The sequence below is a fragment of the Sinocyclocheilus grahami genome, unplaced genomic scaffold, assembly GCF_001515645.1.
Source record: "Sinocyclocheilus grahami isolate Dianchi unplaced genomic scaffold, SAMN03320097.WGS_v1.1 scaffold761.1, whole genome shotgun sequence".
NCBI classification, from domain to species: Eukaryota; Metazoa; Chordata; class Actinopteri; order Cypriniformes; family Cyprinidae; genus Sinocyclocheilus; species Sinocyclocheilus grahami.
The window spans coordinates 359,038-372,781 of NW_015505940.1; the positions used below are offsets into that span (position 1 = coordinate 359,038).

At 36.0% G+C, this 13,744-nt stretch overlaps 2 protein-coding genes across 3 annotated transcripts in view; one reads left to right on the forward strand and one right to left on the reverse strand.

Annotated features, from left to right (window-relative positions):
* echdc3 (enoyl CoA hydratase domain containing 3) overlaps positions 1 to 3,144 on the forward strand; it is a 5,762-nt gene extending 2,618 nt beyond the window's left edge. The window contains exons 2-5 of the mRNA XM_016245622.1: positions 195 to 316; positions 395 to 492; positions 1,962 to 2,162; positions 2,681 to 3,144. Coding sequence (XP_016101108.1) covers positions 195 to 316; positions 395 to 492; positions 1,962 to 2,162; positions 2,681 to 3,019 — 760 coding nt within the window. The 3' untranslated portion in view covers positions 3,020 to 3,144. The remainder of the gene's footprint in view (positions 1 to 194; positions 317 to 394; positions 493 to 1,961; positions 2,163 to 2,680) is intronic.
* Positions 3,145 to 3,719: 575 nt separating this feature from the next.
* LOC107561247 (F-box only protein 7) overlaps positions 3,720 to 13,744 on the reverse strand; it is an 11,112-nt gene continuing 1,087 nt past the window's right edge. For both annotated transcript variants that reach the window (XM_016245633.1, XM_016245634.1), the window contains exons 3-10: positions 11,547 to 11,727; positions 9,462 to 9,698; positions 7,849 to 7,993; positions 7,681 to 7,764; positions 5,692 to 5,787; positions 5,442 to 5,618; positions 5,009 to 5,055; positions 3,720 to 4,272 (exon numbers count right to left, since the gene is read on the reverse strand). In XM_016245633.1, coding sequence (XP_016101119.1) covers positions 3,958 to 4,272; positions 5,009 to 5,055; positions 5,442 to 5,618; positions 5,692 to 5,787; positions 7,681 to 7,764; positions 7,849 to 7,993; positions 9,462 to 9,698; positions 11,547 to 11,727 — 1,282 coding nt within the window. In that variant the 3' untranslated portion in view covers positions 3,720 to 3,957. The remainder of the gene's footprint in view (positions 4,273 to 5,008; positions 5,056 to 5,441; positions 5,619 to 5,691; positions 5,788 to 7,680; positions 7,765 to 7,848; positions 7,994 to 9,461; positions 9,699 to 11,546; positions 11,728 to 13,744) is intronic.

Consider the following 13,744-nt stretch of genomic DNA (forward strand, 5'->3'; position numbering starts at 1 on the left):
GAGTATGTGTGTGTGTGAGAGTATGTGTGTGAGTGTGTGTGAGTATGTGTGTGTGTGAGTGTGTGAGTATGAGTATGTGTGTGTGTGTGAGTATGTGTGTGTGTGAGTGTGTGAGTATGTGTGTGTGTGAGAGTATGTGTGTGTGTGAGAGTATGTGTGTGAGTGTGTGTGAGTATGTGTGTGAGTGTGTTCAGGAGGATCATCCTGAATAACCCTGAGAAGAGGAACGCTCTGTCTCTGCCCATGCTGGAGTCTCTGAGAGAAAACCTGCTGACAGACTCGCACTCAGATGATCTGCGTGTCATCATCATATCAGGCAAACATTCACGCTCCTCTGGAGAAAGATGCGTGAGTCCCCGGCATCCGCAGTAACTGTGTGTGTGTCTCTCTGCAGCGCGGGGCCCCGTGTTCTCCGCGGGTCATGACCTGAAGGAGCTGACGACCGCTCGGGGCCGCGACTATCACAGCAGGGTGTTCCAGACCTGCTCAGAGGTCAGAGGTCAATCACTGCGTGTGTGCAAAGTCCCTTTCAAGGAAAGTCTGTTCGCCTCCGGGCAGCTAAAACAAGTCCAAGTCCTTTCTAAATGAATGGGGGAATCCTGAAATCTCAAAAACTGCTCGCTGAACTCGCGATTAAATGACATGTGACCCTGGAGCACAAAACCAGTCATAAGTGTCAAATTAAAAAAATTGAGGTTTATACATCATCTGAAAGCATTATTAGGCTCGTCGAATTGTCATTGTGAATATGCATTTTTCTAGTTATGATGTGCACTATATATTATAGTATACAGCCTCATGACGTGCGCTCCACTCAGTCGCTCTAACCGCACAAGCAAGCGCTCCGTTAATATTCCGTTCACACTCACCGTAAACCAATTCCCGCTCAGATCCCGCTCCTTTCTGTAAAGAACAAATTTGCGTGCATTATATTAGATTATAAATTACTGCTGCCTATATCTAGCCTACATTCTGAAGGACTACCTATTGTTTCGGGTCAGTTTTATTTTTTTATAATATTTTAATAGGCCTAAGTGGTGTAGGCTAATATCTTCTGTACTCTGTAGTTCTGTATTTAGGTCTATATACAGCTGTGTGTTAGCTTAGGTCTACAGTTTAACTGAGATTATTTAATAACTACGGAGCTCCGAATATAATTCGAATTAACAATTCGTTTCTACGACGTCAGCAGGTTTTATTATTTTTTTAATTTATTATTATTTATTAAGTTAAAGCAATAATGATTTTAATAAGTAATTACGAAATATAATAATTCGTTCCACGATTTAGGCCTACTATAGGGAATGAACAAATTAACGAACGAATGAATTCGTGGCAGCTAAGCCTAAACAAGAGAATGAATACTTAATTCATGGCCATAATTTAGACTAAACGAAAAAGTTAATTCTTAATTTGTGGCCATAATGTAGTCCTAGCATAAAAGAGAACTAGCCTATTCTAAATTTGTGGCCGTGATTTTGTCTGCATGTCATGATCGGGGCTCCGTACAACCGAATATAACCTTAGCCTACCTGTTTATTCATTTATTATGGTAACTAGCTCACCTTTTGCTGCACCATGTTTGTGTAGCACATCTTCATGCTTTCTGTAATCAATATGAATCTATACTAACTTTAACAGTCTCCCCGCACTCCCTCTCAGTTTCTTCTCCCTGCTCATTCTGAACTTTGATTTTTACTTTACATTTATGTATAAGGCTTGCAACTTCGTTGAAACAATATCTGAACTCCATAACTGCTCTACTATTCTCGATCTCGAACAAGCAAATCACCAAACGGCATTCTGGGTTGAGCGAGCGGCGCTGAGCGTATTTAGCGAGCGGAGCGGAATCTTCAGAAAGGCGCTCTGTGCTCTTAAGGAAATATTACCACTCCGCTCGCTGTGTGTGTGTGTGTGTGTGTGTGTGAATGCAGTGGAATAAACTGTGCTCTTTCTCAAAGGTCATGACCCTGATCCAGGACATCCCAGTGCCGGTCATCGCTATGGTGAATGGTGTTGCCACGGCGGCGGGTTGCCAGTTAGTGGCCAGCTGTGATATCGCTATAGCAACGGATAAATCCACTTTCGCCACACCTGGAGTCAACGTGGGCCTGTTCTGCTCCACACCTGGAGTGGCCATAGGACGAGCGGTGCCTAGAAAGGTCAAGGTCACAGCCAGATTAATTATATGAGAGAGAGAAATGTGACCCTGCAGCACAAAAGCAGTGTTAAGTCGCTGGGGTATATTTGTAGCAATAGCCAACAATACATTGTATGGGTCACAATTATACATTTCTCTTTTATGCCAAAAATCATTAGGATATTAAGATCATGTTCCATGAAGATATTTTGTAAATGTCCTACCGTAAATATATCAAAACTTAATGTTTGATTAGTAATATGCATTGCTAAGTACTTCATTTGAACAACTTTAAAGATGATTTTCTCAATATTTAGATTTTTTTGCACCCTCAGATTCCAGATTTTCAAATATTGTCCTCTCCTAACAAACCATACATCAATGAAAAGCTCATTTATTCAGCTTTCAGATGATGCATACATCTCAATTTCACAAAATTGACCCTTATGACTGGTTTTGTGCTCCAGGGTCACATATGTAAATGTAGAAGAAAGAAATATGGTTCTGTCCCCTTGAGTGCAGTCTGTGCCCTGTGTCCAGGTTGCAATGGAGATGCTGTTGACGGGGCGTCCCGTCTCGGCTCAGGACGCTCTGCTGCATGGGCTGGTCAGTAAGGTGGTGCTGGAGGAGCAGCTGGAGCAGGAGACGCTGGCTGTGGCCCGCCGGGTGTGTGAGAGCAGTCGGCCCGTGGTGGCTCTGGGGAAGGCTGTGTTTCACAGACAGATGACTCTGGGCCGGGACGCAGCCTACGCCTCTGCTGCCGCCGCCATGCTGGAGAACCTGACCCTGCGGGACGGTCAGGAGGGCATCCGGGCGTTCCTGGAGAAACGCAAACCTGTGTGGAGCAACACTGATGCTGTCGACACAAACGCTCACTGATCCAGAGAAACACTGCAGCTTCACTCAGCTGTTTGTGCCTCAAACACATCACGTGTAATGCCTAAAAATACAATAATCTTTTTTATAATTATGTGAACTCTAATTCTAAAAAAAAGACTGAAATATATTACTGTTGTAAATTACAATTGTACTGTAAAATACAAATGAATATTTGATCATTACTGTCTTATCAAATAAGATTATCAAACTATATAATTATTGTTTAACTCTATTTTAACTAATTATAAACTTAAAATAACTTAATAATATTTAATAGAATTATAACTAATTATAAAAAAAAGAGAATGCCGGAATATATTTGACTGTAAATATATGAAATACATCAAATAATATCACACAATATAATAATACTAATAACAATAATTTGTAACTAATACAAATATTTAAATATATTACTTTTGTAAATTACAATTGTTCTGTCAAATAAAAAAAATTGTATTTTATTATTTTAAGTCTATAATAATATTTTTTAACTAATTATTTTATCTAACTATAAAAAGAAGACAAATGACAAAATATCAACAACAACAAAAAAATCCAATAATATTACCAAACAGTATAATAAAATTATAATTATTATTTTAACTCCCATCTGAAATATGTTACTGTTGTAAATTAACATTTTAATATAAAATAAATAACATTTGATCATGATAATGTAATCAAATATGAAATATAATCTCAGATTTGACAAAGCAATCAAACTTTTTATTGAATGTTGTTTATGCCTTAAACACATCTTGCTCTATAATGCATCATTTGTAATGTTTTTGGGTGAATTATTCCTGTAATGAATCTTTGCAGTGTGTTTGTCGGTCTGAATGTCCCAGGAATGCTTTAATTAACGAAGAACAAAAACATCAGACTATCAAAATAATTGAACCTCTCCCTGTTTGGAAAAACAAGCATTTAAGTGTTCAAATGAAACCTCTCCTGACGTCCGCCGGGCGACTTCCTCCCGGCCTCAGGCTCCGTCGGCCAATGGGAACGCCCAATCCTGGCAGGTGACCCGGCAGCGGGCCAATGGGGTCGAAGCGTGGGCGGGGCAGGATGACGGGCGCCTGGTCGTAATCTCCGCCGATGATGCCGGGAGGATAGAGAGGAAGAGGAAGAGGAAGCGGAGCGGACGGGATGGGGGTGAGCGGGAAAATCGGAGGCACGTGAGGCGAGAAAAATCGGCATCTGCCCCTGCGCTCATTCTCCTTCCTCTGCTTAAGCTTCTTTTTGTAAAGCTGAGGACAAAAAAGCACAGTTAGGAGTTTAAAATTGTGTTAAAGGGGTCATATGATGCAATTTCAAGTTGTTCTTTCTCTTTGGAGTGTTACAAGCTGATTGTGCATAGATAAGATCCCTGAAGTTGCAAAGACTAAAGTCTCAAAACCAAAGAGATATTCTTTATCAAAGTTAAGACTCTGCCACGCCCCCCTAAAACGGCTCGTTCTAACACGCCCCCACATATCTACCTCACTATGTGGAAATATTTGCATAATGCCCTTTAATTGTGTAAAATAAGTAATATAATATTCAAGTTAGTTTGGCAATAGGTAATACATAAATTGCTATTTTTTCATTCATTTAGTTATTATAAAAAATTAATTAATAATTAATTATAATTGGTTTTGTCTTTTTTTTTTTTAAGTATAGGCTGAATGCACTGTAAGTCGCTTTGGATAAAAGCGTCTGCTAAATGCATAAATTAAATTAATAATAATAATATATTTTATATGATATTTTTGTTATAAATGGTCACATTATAAAATCACTGATTATTATCCATTTATCTGCATGTTTATTTAATTTTAAATACATTTTTAATAATTTCATATTGTATATAAAAAAATAAATAAATAGCAGATTCTTATATTAAAATTATCCTAATTCTCAGTTTTTTAATGTTTATTGAGTGCCAATAATGAGCCATTATAGGATTTGGTTTATAAGTATGAATAAGAGCCGTGTTTGGCTCACCTCCTTCCAGTCAGTGTCTCGGTGTTGATTTCCTGCAGGAAAACACACTGCAAAACAACACAACACTCGCATTACTGACACTTCATCAGTACACACGCTGTCTGGTGTGTGTGTGTGTACTTTATGCTACATTGAAGGGACCACATGTCCCCACAAGGATACTAAAACCTGAAATTTTTGACATTGTGGGGACCGGCCTATGGTCCCCACGAGGGAAAAAAATGATTAAAAATAGTAAATGATGTTTATTTGAAAGTGTAACAATGCAAACAGGTTTTCTGTAAGGGGTAGGTTTAGGGTTAGGGGATAGAAAATACAGTGGTCCCCACGAGGGAAAAAAATGATTAAAAATAGTAAATGATGTTTATTTGAAAGTGTAACAAGATAGAAAATATTGTTTGGTCAGTTGTGTGTATGTGTGTGTGTGTGTTACCCCTGAAGTCTCGGTGCAGCAGGTGTCTCCAGAGTGAAGGATCATGGGTAGCGACGTTCAGGTCTCGGCACACAGCCGACAGCGAGACGAGAGAGACGACGTCCAGCAGCCGTAAAACACGCAACAGCAGCTCAGGAGGAAGAACAGCCAGACCGAAGAGAGCCGGCAGACCCAGCGCTGCACACACACACACACACTCATTAAATACTGCGTGTGGCATTAGCACTGAGAGAGGAATCGTAATAATCACCCTGTCTGGCGGCGGCCATGAGCGGATACACCAGCTGATCTTTAAAGAGACGAGACAGTCTGCGTAAGTCTGTGTAGACCACGCCTGCGCAGCCACCTGCAGAAACACACAGAACCTGCTGAGATGCTCCGATTAAAAACAACAGCACAATTACTATAGAAAATAACAAAAGAAAAAATAATAGTTTGTCCAAAAAAAAAAGAATTGTGTTTACATGAGTGTTATTTTAGTATCATTGATATACTATTAGTGCTGTCAAATGATTAATTGTGATTAATCGCATCCAAAATAAACGTTTTTGTTTACATATTATATGTGTATATTTATTATGTATATATAAGCTCACATGCATGCATGTATATATTTAAGAAAAATATGTTATATTGGTATATTAAATATATATACAATATAAATTCTATAAATATATACATTAAAATATTTTCAAAATATATACCTTGTGTGTATTTATACATAATAAATATACACAATACACACATTACATAAACAAACTTGGATGCGATTAATCGTTTGACAGCACTATATACTATTACAGGTTTTGTTAATATTTTAAATGTGATTTTATATTTTCACTTTAATTTTAGTTAGTTTTAGTAATTTAAAAATATCTTTACTACTTTTTAAAAATGTATAGTTTTTAGAATGTTTTCATTATTTTAACTATTAATATAATTTGTGTTTATACGTGCTATTTTAGCATTAATGTACTGTTATATATTGTCAGTTTTCACTTTAATTTTAGTTCAAGTTTAGCTATTTTGTCGTGTGTTTTTGTTTTTTTTAAATATGTTTATATAGTTTTTATTATTCACAATATGGAAGAAAATATCTGTCGCTACTTCCATTTCATCATATTATTTTCTGTGGTAATGTAGCTAATAATACAGTTCATTCCTACAGAACTGCTTATAAATATAAATATGCAATATAAATATAAAAAATTATATATATATTAAATTACCTGCCCAATCAGCAGTCACATAATCATCTGGTTTCAGCACCAGCTTGCGTGAACTCTCCATAGACTTGTCCATCTTAAGAACAGCTGTTTCACAACAAATAAACAAACAAATAATAAAAATCAAATGAAGGAAGACTAATAACGGCTGCCATATGCAGATGAATGCACCATTAATGACGAGCGTTCGGCCCATCGGCACGGCGACCGCTGACACCAGGCTGTTCTCCAGAAGTGGGTGGGCATAGTGAAGTCTGTACACGCCCCCTGCCGCCCGCCAGCCAATCGGCATCTCTCCTGAGTTCACATTACAACCCTGAGAGAGAGAACAACCAATGATATTGGAGTTATGTTCAAAAGTGAGTCATCGTTTGGATATTCAGATTAGGGATGTGAATGATCGATTAATTGTTGATTTATCTTTTTTGATGTTCCATTAATAACATTAATTAATTGATAGCCTATAATATAAACCTATAATAGTGTGTTGATACTAATATGACACTGAATCAAATAAAAATTAAACAATTTTTTTAACTATTAATATAATTTGTGTTTATACGTGCTATTTTAGCATTAATGTACTGTTATATATTGTCAGTTTTCACTTTAATTTTAGTTCAAGTTTAGCTATTTTGTCGTGTGTTTTTGTTTTTTTAAAATATGTTTATATAGTTTTTATTATTCACAATATGGAAGAAAATATCTGTCGCTACTTCTTCTTACTACTTCTCGCTACTTGCTATTAATCACAATTAGGGTAAATTTCCGGAAACTTTCCAAAAATCCCTGGAATATTCCAAAAAATCCTGGAAAGTTTCCAAAATCTCTGGAAATGTTCCACCTTTCTGCAACCCTAATCACACTACAGAAGAAAATATCTGTTGCTACTTCCATTTCATCATATTATTTTCTGTGGTAATGTAGCTAATAATACAGTTCATTCCTACAGAACTGCTTATAAATATAAATATGCAATATAAATATAAAAAATTATATATATATTAAATTACCTGCCCAATCAGCAGTCACATAATCATCTGGTTTCAGCACCAGCTTGCGTGAACTCTCCATAGACTTGTCCATCTTAAGAACAGCTGTTTCACAACAAATAAACAAACAAATAATAAAAATCAAATGAAGGAAGACTAATAACGGCTGCCATATGCAGATGAATGCACCATTAATGACGAGCGTTCGGCCCATCGGCACGGCGACCGCTGACACCAGGCTGTTCTCCAGAAGTGGGTGGGCATAGTGAAGTCTGTACACGCCCCCTGCCGCCCGCCAGCCAATCGGCATCTCTCCTGAGTTCACATTACAACCCTGAGAGAGAGAACAACCAATGATATTGGAGTTATGTTCAAAAGTGAGTCATCGTTTGGATATTCAGATTAGGGATGTGAATGATCGATTAATTGTTGATTTATCTTTTTTGATGTTCCATTAATAACATTAATTAATTGATAGCCTATAATATAAACCTATAATAGTGTGTTGATACTAATATGACACTGAATCAAATAAAAATTAAACAATTTATTTCAAATCAAAATTGAACAATTTATTTTATTTAGCATATGTGACCCTGGAGCACAAAAGCAGTGTTAAGTCGCTGGGGGATATTTGTAGCAATAGCCAACAATACATTGTATGGGTCACAATTATACATTTCTCTTTTATGCCAAAAATCATTAGGATATTAAGTAAAGATCATGTTCCATGAAGATATTTTGTAAATTTCCTACCGTAAATATATCAAAACTTAATGTTTGATTAGTAATATGCATTGCTAAGAACTTCATTTGAACAACTTTAAAGATGATTTTCTCAATATTTTGATTTTTTTGCACCCTCAGATTCCAGATTTTCTAATATTGTTCTATCCTAACAAACCATACATCAATGAAAAGCTCATTTATTCAGCTTTCAGATGATGCATACATCTCAATTTCACCCTTATGACTGGTTTTGTGCTCCAGGGTCACATATACGTATTAATGTCAGAATGTAAGGCACAATACTTCTTTTACAGTTTTTTTAATGAAGAATATATTTCTGTAAAATTCATATAAGAATAAAAAAAAAGGCCTTATCAACTAAATTCTTAAAACTTTAACAAATAAATTAATTGTTCAAATTTTAACAATAGTAGTGGACAAATTTTTCTTGGAAAAAATAAAGATTCTGTATTTTCTATATACACTATAATCTCAGCCTCAGACGTCACGTTGGCTGAACGTCTGATGCATGCGGCACACAAAAGTGGAAACACTTCAGGAGTTTCAAAGTCGTCGTGGGATTGGCTGAATTATACAGGATTTCCGGGAGACGTGCGTGTCGCGTTCTTTAACGTTCCGCCTGGAAACAAAGATGCCGTGACGCCAAACCCCCCTCACCAAAGAAGAAAGCCGTCGTGTTTACAACTGTGACGACGAGCGCTTCTCAGGATCAACTAAACGCTGGATTCTCAAAAGTATGTGAAATATTTAAAGTTCAGTTTCAGTTGAAACTAGTTACAGATGTTTACTAGGTTATATATTTCTGTAAAATTCATATTTACATTGCAGTCAAAAATTTGTTAAGAATTTAACATTTCTATATGTATTTACGTTAATGATTCATCAATTATTTGCTTGTTAATTTGAATGAAAATCTCGATTATGATTATGAAAATCTCTAAAAATGCACATCCCTAATTCAGATTTGTTTGATTCTGTTGATTACGCTCATTCACTCTAACTGAATCTGCTGGGGTTCAGAGAGTGTGTGAGGGGTCAGCAGAGGTCATGACCTGCGGCAGGAAGCCGGTCTCCAGCAGCAGCAGATGCACCGTCAGCAACAGACAGTCAGTCGGGTTTCTGCAGCTCGACGAGTCCAGCAGTCGCTCCAGCGCGTGAGGAATCACTCCATCCTCCGTCTCACAGCACAGCAGCGGTGGAGACACACCCTCCTCATCCTCCATCCACTCCTCCATCCCAGAATCCCTCACAGTGCTGCTGTCCGATCCACCGCCACCGCTGGCTTCAGCCTGAGACACAGACACAGGCTGCTTTGATGACTCTCTCTCTCTCACTCACACACACACACACACACAGGGTGCTTTGAGGACTCAAACACACACTCTCTCTCTCTCTCTCTCTCACACACACTCTCGCTCTCTCTCACACACACACACACACACACACACACACACACACTCACACACGCAGACACACAGACAAAGGCTGCTTTGAGAACACACACACACAGGCTGCTTTGAGGACTCACACACATACACACACACACACAGACAAAGTCTGCTTTGAGGACTCTCACCCACACACACACACACACACACACACACACACTCTCTCTCTCTCTCTCTCTCTCTCTCTCTCTCTCTCTCTCTCTCTCTCTCTCTCTCTCTCTCTCTCTCTCTCTCTCTCTCTCTCTCTCTCTCTCTCTCTCTCTCTCTCTCTCTCTCTCTCTCTCTCTCTCTCTCTCTCTCTCTCTCTCTCTCTCTCTCTCTCTCTCTCTCTCTCTCTCTCTCTCTCTCTCTCTCTCTCTCTCTCTCTCTCTCACACACACACACACACACACACACACACACAGGCTGCTTTGAGGAATTTCACACACACACACACACACACACACACAAACATGCATTGCTGACTCACGGCATCAGGTTCTTTGTCATTTCAGTTTCTTTTCTTTGGTTCTTGTTGTTTATAAAATAATGCTAGCAGTACAGTTTTAGGGCCGTATGAAATCTTGTTTTTTCCCCAAATTCTGTGATTACTTATTTAATTTTTTAATTACATTTAAATGATCAAAAAATTATGCATTCAATTGAATTCATAAAACTTTACCAATTTATTGATATATTAATATTATACATTTGAACAATAACAGTGAAATATAAAATGCATTTTTTAGTAATTTAATACACGTTTATTATCAAAAAGTATGTATAATTAATTAAACTCATAAAACAATTGAATAATTTATTAAACTATAAACAATAATAGTGCCCTATTAAATATGTTTTATGTTTTCAGAAATTAAGTTTTGTCTGCTTATATTTATATGGATTCTGTGTTTTATGATTTACAAAAACAACGGTAATCAAATAAATGATAAAACTTTAACAATTTAATAATTCATAATAATTTTAACAATAATAGTGCCCTATGAATCTTACTTATTTATTTGTGAGTAATTATGTGATGTCTGTTTTAATTTTTCTGGATTCTGTGTTTTATGATTTATAATACAATTGCATCAAATCAGGGTTATTATAGTTAACTAAAAACTAAACACATTTAAAATGCTACTTTAAATAAAATAAATATGAACTGAAATAAAAATAAAACCTTAAACTTCTTTAAATTTAGCTAGTTTCATTTGATGTACTAAAATAACTTTAACTGAAACTAAAATTAACAAATTTAATTTGAACACGTTTAAAAAAAACAGAGGAAAATAATAAAAACTAATTCAAAATATGAATAAAATCTATAATAGGATCTCGATACTAAAATAACACTGAATCAAATGAAAACTGAGCAATTCCTTTTATTTTGTGTATATTAAGTATTAACGTCCTAGTGTGAGGAACAACATTTCATTTCTTTGGATGTCACTACACACAGCGGAATGACAATAACGCTTATTTAACTTGATTTTTTGGCAAAAAAAGTGCTGCACAATAGTGGTCTACTGTTTAAAGGGGTCATATGATGCTTTTTTAAAGATCATTATTTTGTGTATTTGGTGTAACAGAATATGTTGACATGCTTTAATGTTCAAAAAACACATTATTTTTCAAATACTGTACATTATTGTACACATGAACTAAAAATTGCTCCGTGATGTATGTTTCTGTGTCTGAGCTCACCTCCTCACTGGATGCGGCTGCGCCTCCTGCTACGCTCGGGGTTTCTGGGGCAGTTTGTATTTGCTCAGGCAAAATCACAGTGATCATATCACCAGAAACAACCCCACACGAGGAGAGCGTCTGTCCCGTGTCCAACAGAACCTCCTTTCCGTTCAGAGACAGACTGAACTCCACATCAGCCCTGTGCAGAGAGAGACAGACACATGCTTCAGATGGACGGAAGTGAAAGTGGGAGCAACATGACTGTACCGATCGACTCAAACCAAAATTGAAAATCCAGCTAATAATACCAGATATTACGTTAACCAGCATTACTCACATCATGCATTTAAAACCAGCGTGGGGGGAGATAATGAGTATCGCTTTTTATTTCTCCTCTTTCCTACTACTTGTTTCACTTCTGTTTTTTTATAACCATTTCTTACTATGTGTCAGTAAGTTGTTGTTTTTTTAGCATGTGTGTTTGGCTCAGTGGTATTTTTTGTAGGATTACTGATGAACTAATGTAGTTTGATTTGTATTAGTTATCTATTTTAGTTTTAGTTACAGTTGTAGTAATGTTGTCATTTTATTAGTTTTTTATTATGTCTATATAGGTTTTTTTATTAAGTTTTAGTTGCATTTAATTTGAGTTATTTCAGTACTTCAACATACAAAATGAAAATGAAACAATATATATAAATATATATATATATATTTAATGTTTTTATATATATGTACATGTATGTGTATGTGGCTGTACATACACATGTAGTTGTTTTTTGGTGTTATGTTAGAATTATTACTATACTCATAACTTTTGTTCTTTTAATATTTTGAATTGTTTTAGCTTTATTTTTTGGTTTTCATTTAAATGTTTAGTTTTGAAATGTTGTTGTATGCATTTGTCATTTTTATTTAATTTCTTAAATGTGTGTATATATATATATAATATTTATAGAGTTTTAGCTTTTAGTTTTAATTACTTTTTCTTATTTGTAAGTCGTTCTTTTAATATTTTGAATTGTTTTAGCTTTATTTTTTGGTTTTCATTTAAATGTTTAGTTTTGAAATGTTGTTGTATGCATTTGTCATTTTTATTTAATTTCTTAAATGTGTGTATATATATATATAATATTTATAGAGTTTTAGCTTTTAGTTTTAATTACTTTTTCTAATTTGTAAGTCGCTTTGGATAAAAGCGTCTGCTAAATGGCTAAAAGTAAAGTAAGTAAAAAGTAAAGTTACTTTAAAAGTAATGCATTACAATATTGCGTTAAAAGTAACTAATTAAGTTACTAAAGTAATGCGTTACGTTACTTTTTAAATCTGGGCAGAGCTTGCTTGTTTGTTTTTAATATAAAAAGTTCTTCTTTTGCAAATGCAAAAGCCCTTTCACCCCAAAAGTGAAATGAATGCGCCTCAGGCTGAAGGAAATGTAAATTCACGTCTGTACAGTAGAGGGCGCCGCTCAAACAAATCTCACGAAGAATATGATGCAGGAGAAGAAAGTTCTTGTGTTCACCAAAAATGAAACACAAATGTATCATTTTTGCTCATTAGTATGGTTGAAGTGGATCATCGAATGTCAGCAGCAAAGACACTGGTTAATAAAATGGGATTAAACACAAATGATATTGGTCTTATTTAACATTTAATTATTGCAGGTTTGTATAATATCTTGAGCGTTCGCATTTGATGGTTTCTATTCATTTTGAGGAATACTGAATCGGTTTTTGTGCATGTGCAATCAATGCATGTTGACTAGTCTAGAACTACAGCAAGATCATGTTCACACAATAGCTGTGTCTCATTCAGAAGGCTGCACCCTCTGGAGGTCACATCCTCTGTAGGATGCATATACGAAGTGTCCTCAACCTAGAATTAAACGAGACGGCCTTCGTAGGACGGGCGGAAAAGGAAACAGGAAGTATCGCGTTGCTATGCCAACACATTTAGAGCATGGTTGCGCTCTCATACTACTTAAGTGAAGGAAAATTATTTGTGAATTTGGAAAGTAATTTGAAAAAAAAACGCTTTTACTTGTTTTATTTTGTTCAATGTTTGAGGAGCTGCATCGCACGTACAGCAGACATCTGTTAGAGAAGAAAAAATATTAAGAGGATATTAAAAACAAAGTTTATCCGTTTTTACCGAGGCGATTTAAGGTAAGTTGTAAACACCACATCTGCGCTTGTGTGTGCATCACATCTGCCGGC